This window comes from Lipophrys pholis (genome assembly GCF_963383615.2).
Source record: "Lipophrys pholis genome assembly, chromosome: 3".
NCBI classification, from domain to species: Eukaryota; Metazoa; Chordata; class Actinopteri; order Blenniiformes; family Blenniidae; genus Lipophrys; species Lipophrys pholis.
The window spans coordinates 17,293,369-17,313,388 of NC_137627.1; the positions used below are offsets into that span (position 1 = coordinate 17,293,369).

The 20,020-nt window shown below is 41.3% G+C and overlaps 1 protein-coding gene across 1 annotated transcript; it reads right to left on the reverse strand.

Annotated features, from left to right (window-relative positions):
- Positions 1–450: 450 nt before the first annotated feature.
- Positions 451–18,399, reverse strand: LOC308106926 (BICD family-like cargo adapter 1). Its single transcript, XM_080458970.1, has 10 exons — positions 18,026–18,399; positions 15,871–16,086; positions 9,080–9,199; positions 7,803–7,949; positions 7,103–7,285; positions 5,408–5,572; positions 4,438–4,515; positions 3,044–3,156; positions 2,670–2,790; positions 451–1,412 (listed from the first exon to the last, which is right to left on the reverse strand). Exons 1-10 carry the CDS (start codon positions 18,278–18,280, stop codon positions 1,197–1,199), a joined length of 1,614 nt encoding a protein of 537 aa, XP_080315096.1. The 5' UTR covers positions 18,281–18,399; the 3' UTR covers positions 451–1,196.
- Positions 18,400–20,020: the final 1,621 nt, after the last annotated feature.

The following is a 20,020-nucleotide window of genomic DNA, read 5'->3' on the forward strand; positions in this document are numbered from 1 at the left end:
TTTTCGAGATAATTCCCAAGTTGGGTTTCTATCCCGGCTGGTTGCACATAACCTTGAGCTCAGAAAGTCCCAGTTGACAGGTAGGTATGGTTTTGTCATTCAAGCTCAGGGAAAGTCGTATTGAGTCTAGAAATACTTTCCAACCACCTTCAAATTTTGTTTGTGTTCACCCGTTTGTATACATAATTTGTTGCAGGTATAGGTTAGAAGTTGTGGTGTCATTTTTACCTGTGAAGTACCAGCTTATGGTGCACTTAGTTTGTTGTTTTAATTTAAACGGTATATTGTTTTTTTTACCATTTTCCTTGTGAGTGTAAATGGCAAAATTTTACTTTGGATGCGTTTGTGTAAAACTATTTTGACAAGGTGAAATTGCCTGTGTTAATATCCCATTATCAATGAATGACAGCGAGTTTCAATCCAGAAACAGCCAAAAAAAACACCAGAAAGGATTGTTGTACGTTTTATGAAACTGGTCAGTCGTGTAGCCGAGGAAACAACAGAGTATGCACTGAACAGTTTTGATCATAAACACTGAATCACAGAGAGTACAATTGTGTCTGGTGTACAAACACAGAGCGGACCAAGTCAAGCCTCAATGAACACATTCAGTTTTCAACTAAAATAAAAAAACAAAACAACAAGAGTGAAATGATATATTTTTTTTAAAACAATAGTGTGATGTTAAACAAAAACAAGCAGTATTTCTCATACAACCAACATGTTTTACGTACTTAGCTTTCAAACAAAATACAACAAATAAAAAACAACATCTTCATACAGCTTTAAAGAGAAATTCACGTTGAGTGAAACGCAACTCAATTATTTTCTGACCTCTTTGATCCAACAACTTAAATAATGTGAACAAATACTTTGTGTCGATCTAGAACTAAATCATATATAAAGTCTCAGACATAGAGACGTTCACAATAATACAAAATAAGGCACAATATTTACAATCGGCAACAAAGTTTGAAGGTATTTCTGTGAAAACATTAGTGTTCAAGTCACAGTCGCACTGTTCGGAGATTAACAAGGCTCAGCCTCTTGGGGAAATGCTTCAGTAAGTGCCCGTTTGACAAGTCTTTGTTTGTAGAGGCTCTGTTCTTTTCACTGGATTAAAGTGTCTATCTTTATGGCTCCTCTTGTGACGTCCCTGACCTCTACGGACTCTCCGCAGTGAGACGGAGTGTGCATTATTTGCTGTACTGCACCCCTTTGCCCCGTCTCAGCCAGTCCTTCCAGGGGGACTGAGGTTTGTCCTGGTTTAAGTCCGAGCCCCAGGAGGAGGGCGTCCGGCTGGGTCTGCGGAAGAACGACAGGCCGTTGGAGGTGGGTTTCCTCGGAGGTGGCTCCGACTGCTGCTGCTGCTGAGACCTGAGCTGCTGGTTAATGATGATCTGGATGTCGTCCTGAGGAACGGTGGAGAGAAAAAAAAAAAAAAATGAAAAGAACACAAATTTTAGAGGAGCATGGACCCAATCTGCTGGGTAAAATAATACATCAAAACATCCAATCAGACTAGTATGACATGGCTTTTTATGTTGTGACCCACATGAAGCCCTGCTGGCACCCACTTCCAGTTTCACAGGCTCCTAATCAACTAATGCATCTAATAAAAGAAACTTCTTCATCTTCATAAATCCTTACATGCACTAATCCTCCAATCCATCACTGACTAACTCACACGTGTCGAGCTCTAGTTCAGAGGCCACACACTCAATTTCATCTCAAATTATTGCGTTATAACCCAGAAATCCAGGAAGCGCCAAAGTTTTTCCTCAATGTTAGTGCAAAAGAATATCATTATATCCTGATTTAATGCACTTTTTACAAAATCTACATCACTCTTTGAACTCGCTTTTTTCTCCAGAAAAAAAAAGTGAGTTCTAAAAGTCTACTGAGCACAGCGTTTCTCTTTAAACTAATATAAGAGATATATATAGATATAGAGATATATTCCAGCTGGTTTTTCCAAACTTCCCCTCAGAGTATGGCTTTGATGCCGTTTCACTAGCAATAAGGTAGATATATTTTACTGCTGCTGCAGGATGTTATGGAAGGCTTGACCTTTTTTACTGAGTGCAGTAGAAATAAGCACCAATTTATGTCATATACAATCAATAAAAACTGATCAACGAACTAAAAATCACATGTTTCAAAATTTAAGGCTTCAAAGTTTCCAGTGTGTTTATCAACATATTCTCTGGATGTCGTTAGTTTGCCACAGTTAGATTAATAGAAAACAGGAGGGAATTAGAAAGTGACCAAATTTGAGTATTGTGGCGTAATATGTAATCATAATCAGAATAAAATCCACATGTAAATTGAAAAAACAAAAACAAACATAGCACATAAAGCGCAAAAACAATCCACAACTAATGTAATTTCCAAAAACACTTTCCAAGTATTATTTCTTGAAAGATTTCGAAGATGATTTGTGCTATAATGTAGTATCTGTATTATTTTTATAAAGTACACGACTCGGTGTAGTGACGCAGCAGCAGGGAGAGTCAGAGATTCATTCCCACTGATGTGTGCTTTAACCACATTGTGTACATCAAATGTTTTGTCTGAGGATTTTGTGAAATGACAGACGTTCCATCCCATTTAAAAAGAAATGGCTGCCCAGCTGTGTGGTGATTCCAGACGCAGTGCGGGGACTTCACCTGCCACGCCTCCAGCTCCTGTGACAGCTCCAGTTTGCGTTGGATGGCGTCTAATAACTGATTGTTCAGACACATCATGTCGTTTTTACTTCTGACCAGCTCGGCCTCCATCAGGGTTTTCCTACCAGGACACAGTGAGAGTTATTCAGGGGCATAACAGAACAAAACAGAGTACTATCTGGATGTTTGAACTTGTCACTGATAAAAAAAAACAAAAACGGAGTTCTCCCTGCTGGAGAAGCTTTCATCAGACCAACAACAAATCACATCAGTTTTGAAATGGATTCTTGCAGAAGAACTGTTCATTTCAAAGTATTATGATTGATAAAAAAACAATGTAATCGTTATATATATATATATTTTAAGTCACTAACTTGGCTATGGCTTCGTCTCGGTCTCTGATGGCCTGCTGGACGACGTCAGCATGAGCCTGCATGTTCTGCAGCTTCTGCATCAGCTCGGTGTTTTCCTGCTGCAGCTGAACGTTCTGCAACAAAGAACAAAAACAAAGTATTTATTTGTTTCTAAAACAGGGGTGTCCAACTCATTTCACTTCAGGTGTCACATACAGTAGAGTTTTATCTCGAACATGCCCGGAAAGTGAGACGATCACATGATAACCTCAAAATATAAACAATACCAAATACTTCTCTTTGTTTTAATGCAATGACACAGGAATATATTCTTTAAAAGAGTCAACATTTCACTGTTAAAGTATGTTTTTTTACCAAAACTTAAACCTTATCTTAGGTTAGTGTCAATATCTCAAAAATCGAGAACAGTGAAGTAAATTGTTCATCTCTTTGTGTTTGATTTCAAGTCAAAAGTGTGAAATTAAAGGACATAACAAAATAATGAGGTAATAATAGCCAAACCGAGACGGTTGTGAATTTTGTGTTTTAACATAAACAGTGCAGTGTTTTGACCCGCAGCTTTCGCAAGCCATTTGCTATTCAGAGGTAGTGCACCGATTGATGCACTTATTATCTTAAAGATGTAAATAACCGTGACTGAATATCAGCACTGTGCACAAAAGAGACCGTGTCTATCATCAAACTTACACCCAATAAGTCTTAGTTACAAAAATGTGAACTTAGTATGACTAACACTTTATATTGTAGGAGTATATATGTAGTCACCCATGTAAAGGCAAGTCCATTTAGCAAGTACTTGAAACGAGAACTCTTAAAATATGCCATTCTGGCTCATCTTACATCACTTTTCAACTGAGACTTCAACTCATCTTCTTCACAAGTCAAAGTGTAGAAACATCCTTCAACAACACATCATTATTACAATATTCCTTTGGTACATATTTTCGTGAGCCACCTATAAAAGATTAAAGAATGGGGTAAAAATAACAACTTTAAGGTCAACATGTAATGCTGATGGAGGCGACTGTGTTTCATGCAAAAGAGTTCTGCAAAAAAAATGGCCATGATTTATGCTGTATTTTATAATAATAAAAAAAAAATTAATGTGTGGCGTGAGAAGATTAAATAAAAAAAAAAAAAACACACACACCCAAAAAGTCAATTATGAACATAAATGATGTTACTCAGGAGTAACTCTTAATGATTCATTGAAAAAAAACCTACAATTTCAGTAAAAATGCTCTCAAATGGCTCGGTCCCTGTAAATGACAGCAAGATAAACTGCGGTGATCGAAACGAGGTCAGCGATGGTCAAATCAGTCAAACCCTGATGTATTTGTCAGTCGCAGGTGCTGTGGCTCATTCAAAGACCTGTACGCTCATCAGTGTGTTACCTGATCTCTCAGCTCCTGTGCGGCGCTCAGATTCCCACACCGATCCCCCGCCCCGTGGACCAAACCCAGATTCAGCTCCTGGGGCAGACATTAACAGAGAGATCAGGTGTCAGTCGTTCATTTGCACCAAAAGGGCTCTCTGTGACGCTGGCCGATTTGCGCATTTGCCGGGGAGGAAGGAAGAGGTGGGGCTGGGTATTCAGTTACAGTGACAAAAGCGTCTTACAGCAGTGGACTGAATACAGATACCATGAAGCACAAATGGACAATTGTATACGCCTGCTGCTGGCAAATAGAGGTGCAGCAAGAAGAGTATCAACTCTATTGAATGCACATACACACAGGTAGACAGCATGAAGAAGAGTGAGGGCAATGTCTCAAACCACCTCTAGAGGGCAGACAGGCTGACTGCACTGTGTGTGGAGTTTGCAGATTGACCTTGTGCATACTTTTGCTTATATTGTTTTGAAATGTTTGATTGATTCAGGGTTGCATCAGTTTTAATGTATGAATTCAGTGACACGAATAATGGAAATGGAGATTTTTGCTGTATAGTCACTGTATATGTGACGGAAAAAAAACATTTCCGTCTTTAAAATGACGAGAGAAACAGCACAAGGTTAAGTAGAGCACGGCTGAAAACTCTTCTTCAGATCACTAATGAAATGTTTGCACTTTACTGTTTAGTTCAATCCAGCAAAAGATATAGTCTCTCAATAATAGTGACAAATAGCAGAATACAACCCGCCTGAGAAGCAGTAAATGTCTTCTGCTTGAAATAGACATTGACAAATGTCAACGCTGGGAAATCTTTCATATTTCACTGTATGAGAGATGTCATTCAGAGGCTTTATTGTCAGAAGAGCTTTGCACTTTTCCCATCCTACTTTGATTTCATGCCACAAGGTCAGTCTTTTGTTTGGCTTCCTCTCCTGCGCTGCTTCTCTCTTTATGCTCTGCCACCGCTCACCTGAGGGCTGGATGCCTGAGCCAGAGTGTGGGCGACTCCCTTCAGCCGCTGCAGCATGGCCTGCAAGTCCTCTGGCTGACACACGAGCTCTGACCCCGGGGAGCCGTCGAGGTTCTGGGTCAGTGGGAGGAGCAGATGGAGGACGGAACCCATTTCCTGAGTGATCTTGAGTGAGAGGAGAGGAAACTTCTGCTTATTGTGCCTTTCAAATGCAAGAGTGAAGTGTCGGTGCAACTGTTAACTTAAAACATCAACCCCGAAACACAAATGGCACAGCTTGGATGCTGCTGTTGTATGTTTGACCGACATTACTGGAGCTCCAGTTCCAGGCGATTTAATGAAAAGCAAGTGACAAACATTGGAATTTTGCTTCTTCCTTTCTCTCCAGGATGACACACATGCTCTTCAAACACCTCGTGTCTCATGTGACATCAGGTATTTACTCAAAGGGAGGTGCAGGCATTTCGTCATCGCTATAATTATCTCACCTGAGGCAAACCCATCACCTGATGGTGTCCGAATGCCAAAGCCATTTCAGAAGAGAGACATATTACATTTTCACATGTTGCATATTTTGTTGATTTCTTATGTTGAAATGTGAAAAGTTCTGTACTTTCTTTAGGTGCTGCTACCAAAATATACAACACGAGTTTAACAAACTCTGAAACATGGAAACTCTCACAATGTGCCTGTGAAACAGGAAATGTAGAGGATGACTCATGAGTGCAGCTACACATCACATTGTCCTGCTGTAACACAACAGCGCGCACACACACACTTCTCTCCCAGGCTTCATTCAAACATACATTTTCTTATCCAAGTCTTATCTGATTTGACTTCACTCCATAAAATCAGCCGCTTTCCCTCACTGAATGTGTCCAGGCGTCAAACACAAGTCACACTGTCACGGAGTACTCGCACAAACTGTCCTGTCACCGTGATCCTCTCTGCAGAGCGACAAGATTTCCGAAATCTCAACATACTGGGAAGTATTCTCTGTCATGCCAGTGGAGAGGTCTTCCGGGAATTACTCTGTTTAATATTTTTGCTTTGAGCCATCTCGTGATCACGTTTCATCTCGAGTACGGAGAATCAATTCGGACTGGATGTCAACAGAAGGAGCTCAAAGTGTGAGGCTGTAAACACAGAGATGAAGGCAAAACAGACGCTCATACACAAACTGATCTAGTCTGTCCCAATTAAAGGACAATTTGAGCTTCTGGGCCTTGAGGTCAAAGGTAGTTTTACTTTTCTGTAACTTCTGTTACTGAGACACTTCTCAGCACTTACCAATTAATAGAAGTTGCACAGATTATTTAGTGTATTATAGTGCAATTTGACATTAAACTACTGGTTTAGTAGATTTTCTGCAGTTTTTAAAAAGGCTCATACTTCACAAGGTCATGTTATTTTATGCGCATGATACAAAAAACCATTTAAAAAAAAGATTATTTTTTTTAAATCACCCACAGTGTTGATGAAACTGATCAATGTGTAATTTATTTATTTGAAGGACAGTCTGCGATATTAAAAAAACATCATATATATCACTAACAGATTTTGGCTGATGTCTGACAGTGAATTCTACTTCAGTGTGTGTGTGTGTGTGTGTGTGTGTGTGTGTGTGTGTGTGTGTGTGTGTGTGTGTGTGTGTGTGTGTTCGATCTGTGCCATCAAGTTGTTTCAGTGTTGTACCTCTTCTTTGCTGACTCCCAGCGCTGCCGTCTCCAGACTGCTCTCCAGCTCGGACAGCAGCGAGGCGTTTCCGTGGCTCCTGGCTTCCTGCAGGGAAACCTCCTCCTGAAGCTCCTCCACCTGAGTCTGCAGCTGCTGTGAACGACTCCGAGCCACTTCCACCTCCTGCCATGCCTCGGCCAGCTGAAAACATACAGACGCATGTATGAATGGAGGGGGACACAGAGCCTGCAGGCAGGGACGTGGCAATCAAACTCATGAACCAGAATATTGTAGGACAATAAAATCCCACAAGGTCACACAGGCACAGTGATTATAGCTCCAAGTCTTTTAGATAAAAAACGCCTAGACAGACGCTTGTCAGAACTCAAGCAGAAATCTTGACGTGCCAGATTCCAGCCTCCAGACATACATGAAACCAAACTGACATGAATGGAATCCAGCAATGCCGGGGGAAAGTTTCAATGAGAGAGAGGAGGCGATTGCACAACATTTTTCCACAATCCCATCGAAACCCACCCAACAGGCAGGGTGCATAAAATCCCTTTTTGTTACCGCGGCTCTTTCATGCACAGAACAACCACTCTGCTGTTTTGTGTCGCTCGCTGCCACAATAAAGACCAATCAGTGAGTATTTACTTTGAAGGAAGCCTGACAGTCCCCCCACCCCACCCCACCCTCTCCGTTTGTGTGTGCGTACCTGCTGGCTGTGCTGCTGGTTGAGTTGGTCGTGCAGAGCCAAGCGTGCGTGCAAAGAGGCCAAGCTCGACCTCAGCTCGGCGTTTTCTTGACCGACGCTTTCCAAACGCTGCTCCAGCACCTGCTCCTTCTGGGTGAGACGCAACACCTGCAAACACAAACAACACGCATCTCAGAGGTGCTAGAAAAAGTCTCACTTTCACTCCTCCAACTAAAAAAAAAAAAAAAAACAGATATGAAATGCTGAAGCTTCCCACGTGTAGTTAGAAATGATAACTAGAAGTGATTTCATAATTTACAGCTGGAGTGAGTCCAGCTCTGTTTGTCAAGTGACTGGTTTCTGCCACATTAACACAAGCATTTTGAATTTCAGTACTGCTTAGTTGGTTTGTATAAGTGGTGGGAAAACTTAGGAGAGAACACATACTAATTTGAAAAGAGAGAACATGTAAACATACACAAAAAGACTCAAGTCTGAAACGGAACATTGGCCTTTTTTGGTGGAGATGATTGCTAATCACTCTTCCTGCAAGTTATTGTATTTTAATTTTAATTATCAGAAAGGCAGACACTTCCACACTTCTATAAGAAAGAGACACATGACTTATATAAAATTAATTAATAATAACTTCTGGGTCTCCAAGTTATTCCTTTATCAAGCAAGTTACCATATAACTTCTTCATTGCATTCAGGGTTCTTTTGAACTAATAATTTCCAATAAATATTATGAAAAAACAGCTTGGGCAAAGAATTATATGAATAAACTTTAAATAAATGTTTCCAAACATACACAAAATGCTATTAGTGAGTCATATTAGGGGTGCTTGCTTTCCTAATCATACATTATGCAGTTTGATAGCGTGTTCAGTAGCAGTTTGCCAACCTTTCACAGAAATCCAGTGAGAAATATCAAAATTTGACCTAGATCGTCGGATATGTGTGATTTTGGTGAGGTTACTGCATTACGTGCAAATTGCATATAGGGGAGTTTCACACTCACATTACAGTATTGCATTATCCTTAGACAACACTTTGAGATGTGGTGTAGCAATGAACAACCTATGAAGGATTAAATGAATAAAATGAACCTACCTTGAAATAGATTTACTAATGCAGTAATTCTATCGGCCTAGCTCTACTCTATGACCTGCTTTGCATCGTTTTGCCTGTATTGTATTGTGAAAATTATCTGTTTATTCAAGTTTTTATGACACGCAAGACGATGTTTGATTTGGTTTAACCCGTCCCAGCTTGACGTATGGTGCTGCAGTTCTTACCTGCTCTCTCATGGCACTGATCAGCTCATCGTCCTGCTGCCGGTTGTGGCTTCCCTTTTGCTGGAGTTCTTGTTGTAAAGCCTGTAGCTCACTGGACATGGCTCTCTCCACCTCCATCGCCTCCAGACACACATCAGAGAAACGGCCATTAGATTCACAAATGGAGAAAACGAAAAGAGACACGGGGTCCTTCAACATGCAGGACAAGCTGTTTTAGTCCAGAAGGAGTAAAGATAAAAAAAATATATCATTCAGCAGGAAAAGTCAAATCATAAATGTGTATCAGTCAACCTGAAACTCCAACACAAAGCCTGCCTGAGGCGGAGGCTTTGAAAAAGAATAGAAACCACAATCTTCAAGCTAAAACTAAGTAAAGATACAAGGGAGATATTTCTGGGGTAAAGTCCAGTAATCTACACCCAGATGAGAAGAAGCTGGGGATTAGGTGATGAAAATTAAATGTATTCGGGACCGTTTTTGCTGCGGGCGCTTCAGCACAAAAGGAAAACAATACCTTTTATTTGAGTCTACTCTTTGTTTATGCTTGACTTGAAAACTAGAGGGGCTTCTGTATGAATCTGAGCGATAACAAGGCAATCAAAGAAAGAAAAGCACCTCGATCCCTAAAACGTTTTCCACATGAAACAAGTAACACATTCTTTTCTTTTTTTAAAACAGAGACAACTTCGACACTGATATTTGTTAAGTCACAAATAAATATAATAGCACACATAACAGAAAATCAATGAATGTGGAAGGTAATTCTTAGCATTTTGTCTCCCTGCTTTTCTTTCACACACTCATTTATGATGCACACAAGCTAGATTCACCAATGAATCTCATGCACATGTTTTTGGACTGGAGGAGGTGGCCTGCAGAGAGAACCCCACGCACACACAGAAAGATCATGCAAACTGCACATTAAAGCCAGAAACCTGGGAGATGATATGGTTAACCACCACACCATCAAAGTTTTCCATCGTGTTGTTGCGCAACAAGTGTCAAATTATGCAAAAAAAGACAAATTTCCACTCTTTTGAAGATTTGTATGCTACGTAGGTCAGCAGAATACGTTTTACTTATAATACTTTTAAGCCAATTTAATGTGATGTTTCAAGCCAAACAACTTAAATAAAAGGTCTAGAATTGGATTTCTTTGCACAATTATTATTTAGAATTTGCTGGGATGGGTAAGGCAGATAATGTTTTGACTGTTACACCTGTGATGAGGAGGCAGTAGGAATCTGTGTTTTCTCAGGTTTTTGAAGGCTAACGCACTGATGAGTAACTGTTTTGACGAATGTTTTGTCTCCCACCGTATCCGGCTCATGAGCAGGCAGTTTTCAGATAACGGGTGACAACACCTAACAAGCCGAGAAATAAAACGGTGCATCACTCATCCGAGCAACAGACGAAGACATAAACAAGCTAGGATTTGTAAACCAAACTCATCCAGATAATCCAAAAGGCCTGGTGGAAATGCACATGATAATCTTGCTACGTATACACTTTCACATCGATCTGATCATTTTATCCAGTGATCAGGTGAATAGGGAAGTCTGATCTCTCGATCAGAAAGAATACAAGCACATCGCAGGTACGCTAAACAAAACGCAGGAGGACTACAACCAGCACCACTCCAACAGAGTGACAAAACTTGCAGATGCTGTATTGTTTGGGTTTCCACTTGAGACAAAACCTCTCTTGAACACAAAGTTGCTCAGAAACATTGAAAAAAACTTTGAGGTCTTTGTGCGAGCTCTGGAGCTCCAGTGAATTGGCCAACTCCCCCCTTATCTCCCCTCTCATGTCCTGGTTTGGGACCCATGGTTCTCCTTACTCAGCAGTTTGGCGGGCCCCTGTCAGGTCCCATCACAGCTACATAATACAGGATGAAAGGCTGGCCTTTGCGGCAGATGGAGCAGAGGGCATCTTGGGATTGTGGATGACATCAACGTGCCAGATTAGACAACAGTGCGGTGGAGGGGGAACGTAAACGTTGTGAGGGCGGAGCTGGAGAGGACAGCTTGAGAGTACGTGTCTGCAGGAGTGTACAGAGGAAGTGAGGCAGGCGGGAGGGGTAAACTTGGAGAGCGTGTGTGTGTATGTGTTTGATGAGAGCGAAGCAGGCACCGATGGACAAAAACAAAACATGGCAGGGGGGGGGGGGGGGGGGGGGGGGGGGGGGGGGGGGGCTATGGGGATGAATATTACTGATGCCTCAAAGGGCCTCTTCCACAATGGAGGCAGCGACCCACTGAGAATCACCAAAAGACGAGTGGAAGGAGGACGCCCTATACATATTTGGTGGAGACATGAAGCTTGAGATGATATCCCCCCACGACGCCTCTACCAGACCAAACACTGAGGTATCCAACAGCTGACTCCCCCAGCTACAGCCGAGTCCCTCGGGGGGGGGGGGGGGGGGGGGGGGGGGGGGTACGCAGAAAGGACGGCTTTCCCCTGGGATGAGGGGATGCTTGGGTATGAGGGGCAACATCAAGGCAGTAAATGAAAGATTTATATCTCTCTGCCATGTATATTGTCTTTTCCTTTTTGTCTGAGCGCTTGCTGATGCTGGCAGAAGGAGCAGAGGTCACGAGGAGCTTGTCAGGCTTCTTCTTTTACAATAACGGAAATCCACAGGCAGAGATTTCTCGCAGCTGTCCAATAACACGGCCAAAGTAAGGGATCACGTTACACTGGGTGGTAAACAGGGGCTGATGAGGCAATATGTAACAGAAAAGCCACTTGTTAATGTAAAAAGAACAGACAAATAATCAAACGCACCTTTCTGGATGAACTTGCACATGGTTACTGTTGTTTAGGTGTTTTATGATTTACTATTTGTAGGTTGTTTTTTTTCTTACAGTATGCCATCAATCTGCAAGTATAAATCCACACTTTGTCTACTAACATTTCACCAAATCTTCATACATGAACATCCTATAAGCGTTATGGAGTGTCAGGTTAGAAAATGATTATGATTCAGTTTATCCACACTGTACTTTAATCTACGGTTTTTCCGTCTATCTCTGTGTGTGTGTACACATAATGGGGTGGAGTTTCCTGGATATAAACAATCCTACATATGGGGGGGAAAAAACAGGCAGAGCTGCTCGCTTCACCATGGAAGCTTAGCTGATCATATGAACTAAATACTAACATTACAAGCACAACACTCGGTCCAATGCAACGCTGCAGTAGCTGCCACAACACACAACTTAAACTATTCATTTGGTGAAATTAAATAAATGATCCACAATGAGGGCACAAGTAGATCTCACTTTAATAGTGCGAATTAAAAAACAAGTAGTGGGTCATAATTCGAAGTGCTCAGTGTGCTTTTGAAAATACGGAGCCACAACAGAGCAAAAGACATGTATTGTATTGAGTCTTTGCTGGAGCATCATACATTCATTCTGTACAAAACACAACATTTGTATTTGGCCTGAGACAAGCGATGTAATTTAGTTGCTGTGTCATCATCTGTATGTGTAAGACTCACTAAACTCATCCAGTTTATTTAGTAATCTTAACCCTCACGTTACCTCATTAGGCTTCAACGCTGGTTTGTTTTCCAAACCTCAGCAGTGATTCACTGTCGTGACTAATGTCAGTGGAGTTTAAATAAATATAAGCTATAAAAACTCAGAATGTGGAAAGGTTTCACTTAAGTCACCTTGAGAAAAATGAAATCCCCTGAGCTCAGGGAGAGGCGTTGCAGAGGTTTTTTTTTTGGTTTTTTTTTTAGACTTGAGTAAATGACCCTGCATGAAAAATATGCTGAACGTTGTCCACACTTCCAGTTTATCACATGATAATCAGACTGCTGCGCCACGCTGGCATTTTTTAACCATTAGATGTGTTTTTACTCCAGAAATATGTTTTTATCTTTGCTTATATTATAGAGGAGTCATAGAGGAGCTCATGAGGATAAAACACCAAAGAACTTTCCTCAGGAATTAATAAAACCTTTCTGTAAATAACCTCCCAAGATCCTCAGAATCATATTCCACGCATTTCCTTGTCAGAGACCGTCTGGAAATGAGCTCATTGAAGGTAATGAATTATCCATTCAAGGCAGTGACAACAGATGTGATATAAACAAACGAAACACAGCCTGACCTCACTCGCCACTCCTTCATAGCCTACCAACGGCTTTCTGCTCAAACCTCTGAAGTGTGTGACTGGCTGGAAAACGTCAACATTGTTTTTGTGCGGCAGCTTCCTCTTATGCAGCGGCAGGACGGAGATTCACAGCAGAGTTTTCCTTTCTCATATCAAAGCCGGGTGCTGGAGATAAATTTCTCCCCCTCTCCCAGGTCCCTGCAGTGCTATGCCGGACAGATTCCTGTCATGCTCCACTTGTACTCACAATCATAATATCAAGTTTCAGGCTCTGTGAAACCTGCAGGAGCGTTTACATGAAGCCTTTTAACACAAGTGAAATTCAGGAATTCTGGCAGATGGAGTGTTTTTACCCGATACACATTGTATTTCATCAGTTGCTTAAATTGTTGGTGTGTTTTCATAAAGTTGTATCACAATTTGTAAAAACAAACAAACAAACAAAAAAACTATTGTCAATTTCTACTCGGCAGCAGTTAATGTTCTTAGCAGGTGGATTAGCATCATGTCAGAGTCTGTCTTTTCTCTTAATGTCCAATAACTCCACCTCCAAGTCTGGATCCTCTGGAAGTTTCCTACCCGCCAGACATTCTTCTGTACTTTATTTTAATGTAAAGTGCAATAAATGGATTTTATCCATTTTCTTACAATTGGCACAGTATACATCAAATTTAAATGATTTCCATCAATTTTAGTGCTGGTCAATTGTTCCATGAGTGAAAATCTGCTGATTCGCTTACTATGCTTGGAGAAACTAAAGAACCTGGTTACATTCGCTGCTTCCTTAACATATCACATCTGAAGAGGCTCTAGAAACGTCTTAGTAGTACTTTTAGAAACATTTTCTTCCAACAAAACGACTTATCTGGGCTGTAAAAGCCCAATCGAGACACATATCAGCAGCTCCGTTTATTACTGTAGTAGCCTGTGCTCCCATTCACTTCCACATAATTACAGGAAAGCAGCCACAACTCACCCCACCAGGCAGCAGTGCAACAGGAGCAGCAGCCCCCTTCACCACGTCCGGTAAGAACGTATCAGACATGAAGTGTTGGCTTCTTTAAAACATTCAGCGTTTTCTCTCAATGTTTACGACCACACGAAGTCCAGAGTCATGCCCCGTCTCATGCCGGGTAGCCGAATGAAACATTTCCGCCTCCTCCTACTACAGACACAGGCTTTTAAAAGAGAAAAAAAAAAAATCTGAATTGACTTTTTCCTGGACTTCTAGAAAGTCAGCTGCCCACAAGAAGGAGGGTGGTGGTGGTGGTGGTGGCGGTGGTGGTGGGGGGGGGGGGGGGGGGCATTCACAGTTCCCGTTTCTGAAGACTTTGACTCATGATGGGGAGGTAAACTAATGTTTTGGATTTATCTTTAACTTTGCAAGCTCAGGTCAGCTCTTCATTTCTACAGACACACACATACACAAGCCTGCGTGATCAGCCGTGTGGAATCAGGTGCGTCACAGCTGTAATGTTTAGAAAACAATCTGGACGTTCTCAGGCTGGAAAAACACTCAAGGTTGTCCAGACGTGTGTGATCCAATCAGGTCCTCCATCCCAACTGATAAGAGGCTGTAAAATATGTCAGTGGTCGGATTTTCACTCACAACGTACGCGGTTTCCTGAGGCTCAAGCACTGAGGATCGTAAATATCATATGAGCTGATAAAGAACTGAGTTGGTATGTCATCCATGCTCTTGCTCATTACATCATTTCAGTATCAAAGTTAAATGATAACTTCAGGTTACTGAATAAACCGGTGATTATGATGTTCTTGTGCATACTTTAATGGTCAATCTGATAAATTAATCTCCTCGCGCCTTGTAAAAGGCTTTAAATTTATGTAACGTTGCTTTAAAAGTAGGTAAAAAGAAAAAAAAAAAAAAAGAGAGATTTGGTTTTGAAAGTGTTGGTTTTTTCACAGAGCTTCTGTGGATCATTTTTCCTTTTCAATTTTTCAGGATAAATCCTGATTTAAAAAAAAAAACTATTAAGTGTGACAGGCACAATATTTACAATTTGTATTACCAGATGTTGACAAAAATAAATGACAATGTGAAAAAGATGAATGAGCCTTCAAGGGAAATTACTCCTTTGTGTGAGTGTTGAAGAAGTTGTGTTGAATTGTTTTTTTTCCGCTCTTCTCATGTTTGAATCCTTTTCTACCAACAATGGCACATGACGGAGGAGTGAAACCAAAACCTTTTCTACCCTGAGCCGGTTCATATAAAATCACATCGTGGCATCAAATCTCACTCTCTCTATTGTTTACGTATCGTTTCCATCCTCCTCCTCTCTGCCATGGATCGTTAACCCGAGGACAATTAAGTTGACTCAGTCTCACTAACTTCATATTTGTGTCTCCTTCCCAGATAAAAAACTTTTTTTTTTTTTTAGCCAAACGTGCAGTTATAAGACAAGCATGCTGTTCTGGCCTTGCTCTGAGGCCTCGCTCCTCACCAGATTAGCAGAGTCACACTGTTATACCCGCCTGTGGTGCACAGAACATCAAGTTTCACTGTGTGTGGATTGGGTGACAACCTATCTTATCTAGTGTCAGACAAACAGTCTGCAGGTGTTTATTTCACCTTGGCTGAGTTAGCTGGGGGGGTGGGGGGGGTGGGGGTTGAAACACAAAGTCAAATCTGCTGGACTCACAGTGTTGAGCTCCTCGCGCAGCCGCTGAGCCTGCTCGCTGTGCTCCGACTGGGCTCGACTCTTGTCCCGCTCCGCCTCGCTGAGCGCCCGGGTGAGTCGCTCCACCTGGGCGCTCAGCTCCCTCGCATCCCGCTCCAGGTCGCCCACCTGGCTCTCCCACTGGGACTGGCAGCCCTCCAGCTTCACTCTGAGCACATGCCTGCCCTGCTCCAGCTCCTGAACAGAGGAGAGAGTCATGAGGTGACGAGAGGATATCAGTCAAGTACAGAGGAGGTCAAAAAAACCCACAAAAATAGAGTTTATTAACATGCTTCTATTCTGTATTGACTTTGACGCGTGTGAAAACTAAATGTACCTGTGGGGAACAATATTATGTAATTTTAGATTGAGTGTGTTCAAGAGACGTAATGAGCCTGATGTGCTAAAACAATATCCAGTCAGCAGAATATCAACCTACATTTCCCTGGGGCATCCTTGTATTTATGGCTTCTTATATAAGCACCTAAACTTCAGATTGTGTCAGATGGGTTCATTCCACAAGCTTATCTGACTTTGTAGATTACTTTGCCACTCTGTCAGTTTGTCCGCTCTAAGATTTATGTGATAGTCACACCCGATAAAAGCCGAACGGTGAACGGTCTGAAAGATGTCAGCACTCACCTAAAGAGAGATAAAAGAGCCATTATTTAACCGGTCACAACCTCTCAGGTGTTTGTGTGACTGTGTAGAGGAAAAAAACTTGAGGACCCTAAAGTTGGTGTTTCACTTCACAGTGTGTGTGTGTGTGTGTGTGTGTGTGTGTGTGTGTGTGTGTGTGTGTGTGTGTGTGTGTGTGTGTGTGTGTGTGTGTTATAGTAGAATGTCATATCTGAGTACGAAGGGTTAATCGGGGAATCTGAGTTACTTGTCTTCATCTCATCAAGTGTTTGGCTCCTACAGGCTGTCTAACATGTCAACATCATAGCTTTCCTTGAAAACATCGCAGTTAATTGGTTTGTTAAAAACGCCTGTCAATCAAATACTTTCCACAAAACACATTTTTGGAAAGGAAATGAGGCAAAAACCTGCTGATCAACTTGGGGGAAAAAAAGTGGAGAAATGCAAAATTGAGAGGCTGAATCAGGGTGATGACATCACTTCTGTTCCGATATACATTTCTGTCAACAATTACTATAGATTCACACAAACATTACCAAAACATGTTGAGTGATGCAGAGTACAGTGAGCTGTTTCACAGTGACAATGTCTATTATGTCAGTCAGGCCATGTTGAATCCAATCAAACAGTCATAATTAGTTTTCAAAACTTCAGTTTACTGAAGCACATTAGGTCATTTTCTCTCTGTTCCCTCCTGAACAATAATGAGGTGGAGCTCAGAATTTGCCCAAGGGGATTAATAAAGTAGATTCGCTTAGTTTAGTTTACTTACATGCAGCTTCCTACTATATAAAGCAAAACAGCACTCTCTTATATAATACTCAAAGCTTCAGTTACTCTTCAAACACATTTAAATCTGTTAACAATTATAGATATTAGAATCATTTTACTTGTCTAAATCATCTAAGGATTCTAAAAAAGACAATTTGCTTTGGAAACAAATAGATGTAAGTCGATGTAATAAGGAACTCTGTCTAAAGAATAAACGTAGATGCTACAAAAATGTAGATCAAAATATTTCAGCAATACTTTAAATGCAAAGTAGTTTACATTATGTGTGAGCGAAAAAAACCCAACAAGTCTTAATGTACTCTTTACAGTAATGTATTTCATTCCAGATTACACGTGTTCAAAATAACATTATCCCATAGTTCATAAATATGGAATTAGAACATACAATTACAATTATTAATATTATAAGGGTTTGTTTTATGAATTTAACAACATTGAATAGTGATGTGTGATGTAGTAATCCCAGTTGTAATCCAATGTTTCAAGACTAACTGTGTTAAAAATGCTTTAAATTTAGTTTAGTTGAATTTCACCATCTTTTTTTTTTTTTTTTAAACAGCAGGAAACTTTAGATTTCAGCCAACTCCCTGGCACTATTCCCCAAAACTGCACATTCTGTTTAATGCGTTTCCTCGGGACACTTCAGTGCTCCTCAGGTGTGTTTTATCATCCCGCCTCGGATTAAATAAAAGCAGGCTGCTCTTACCTCCAGCTTGTCCGCGTACTCCACATGAAGTTTGTCGCTGCGCTCCTTCAGCTGACGGTTTTCCAGGAGCAACGCGTTTCCCAGCTGCGCTGCCAAAATAACCTCTTCCTCCTTTTGTTTCAGAGCAGCCAGCAGTTCGCCGGGGTCCCGATAATCTGTTATTTCCTCCGCTCCGTAGTCAAAGTAGAAATCCGCCTCCTCCTCCTCCAGGTCCATTTTCTTGGACTTGAAGCTCCACTCGTCCAGTCGATCCATTGTGTGTGTGTGTGTTTGTTTCTTGTTATCCGCGTAAAGGTGTGAAGAGACGCGCAAAGTGTGCCATCAGAGTGATGCTGGGATGGGAAGTGTTCCTGCAGGACACCTGCGCAGAGCTGCTGAGGTGAAACTTTTGAGCTCTCCTGTAAAGGAAATGGGCTGATCCTCCCTCTGTCGGCAGCAGATGACTGGTCTGTGTCCTGTGGGAGTTGGCTTCAGTCACCTCAGTAACCAGTCTCCACGGTCCGTGTACCTTCCGGGCCATTCGATTTTCCTTTTGATGTCGGAGAACGGAAAAACCGGAAACCATCCGATTTTCGTTTTTCGATTTGATATTGGGAAACGAAAAACGGGAGACAAACCATCTCCCGTTTTTCGTTTTAAAAAAAGTAGAACATTTTTTCCTGCGATGGCCCATCAGGTTATGTTTTGACCTTGTGTGAGCGACCTGAGTTTGAATCCAAATCCAAGGCGCCAGGGCCAAACCGGCGCATGCAAAAACGCTGGTGACTTCTGTAAACAAGGGCGCAGCTGAATAGTTAAAAGTAGTAATCGTCAGGGATTATGTGTCATTGTGAGAACACACGGTCTTAATTTGAATTGGAGCAGGATGATAGTTGGTGTTTAGAAATCAGAAGACAGTGGAAAGTAGACCATGTTACCATTGTCATGAAAGACTAGAATATGGAAGCAGGTGGAAATGGAAGAAAAGCTTATGATGGTTCAAGACTGCACTTATTGGGATTAGATTGTTCTTGTTTTCATTTTGTTTTTAAACAATCTACAATAAAGTCAAGGAGTGACTTCAACAGCAATGGACAGAATAATTAAAGGTCACAACATAATAAGGAATGTAGGCAAATGGTAGAAAAATGAATCATGTATAATTATAATTAAACTATAATTAAGGTTGCTGTGGTGGGCTTTGGTTCATCATCAGGAATATGTTCAGAGCTCGTGGATGAAAATTGGAAAGTCAAAAGCTGAAACTGAAATTTGTTTCCAAACTGCCTTGAAAGGTCAGATTAAATAAATGAACTCTCATTGTGTTTGCAGGCTGCTTAATTAGTTTAAGGTTTGTGTTGTGGTTGTGTTAAAGTTTGGAGAATGGACAGAGAGCGAGAGAGAGAGGTGTGCACAGTAAATCGTGGAACTCATTAAAAGTTCAGACTGTGACTGAAGTTGGATAAATAGCTGCAGTGTGTGGGGACACGAGCAATAAGTGGGTTAGGGGCCGGAGCTTCAGTGACTGGAAACAGTGGACTTGGAAATTCTTGAGGATTGTCGGCTGGTAGACAAATTAAACAGTTTGAAATTATGCACTGAATTTGGAAGTGGAACCAACACAAAACGTCCCGTGCACACTGTCTTTGGAGCACATTCCAGCCAGCAGGTGAAAGACAGTAAACTTATATTGAAAGTTTGTCAAAGTGATGGATAAGAAAGTTAATCTCTGCACTCCAAATATCAAGAATTGATTCATTTCTTCTCCATTAATCCTGAATCCCCTGAGAGAGGCAAAGTGATTCTTATAGAGCAAAACTTTTCAACCTTCCATGAATAATCTATAACAAGTTTCACTCCTTGTAGTCAGTACTTGTTAGGCCCACCTTATGCGGCAGTTTTGTCATTACAGTGAATGAGTTTCCTCTGTCTGTGTTCAGTCATACAGCAGGTGCTCAAAAGGTCGTCCAAGCAGGGTTTTCGATTGCCAAAGAGGGGGAGTGTCTGCTTCCTTTT

Coding starts and splice junctions, on each gene's coding strand:
- LOC308106926 (XM_080458970.1), bottom strand. CDS start 18,280: ATGGATCGACTGGACGAGTGGAGCTTCAAGTCCAAGAAAATGGACCTG. Junction 9,200..15,870: donor TGCGCGAGGAGCTCAACACT/GTGAGTCCAGCA, acceptor GTGTGTCTGGAG/GCGATGGAGGTGGAGAGAGC. Junction 4,516..5,407: donor CTCAGGCATCCAGCCCTCAG/GTGAGCGGTGGC, acceptor TGTCTGCCCCAG/GAGCTGAATCTGGGTTTGGT.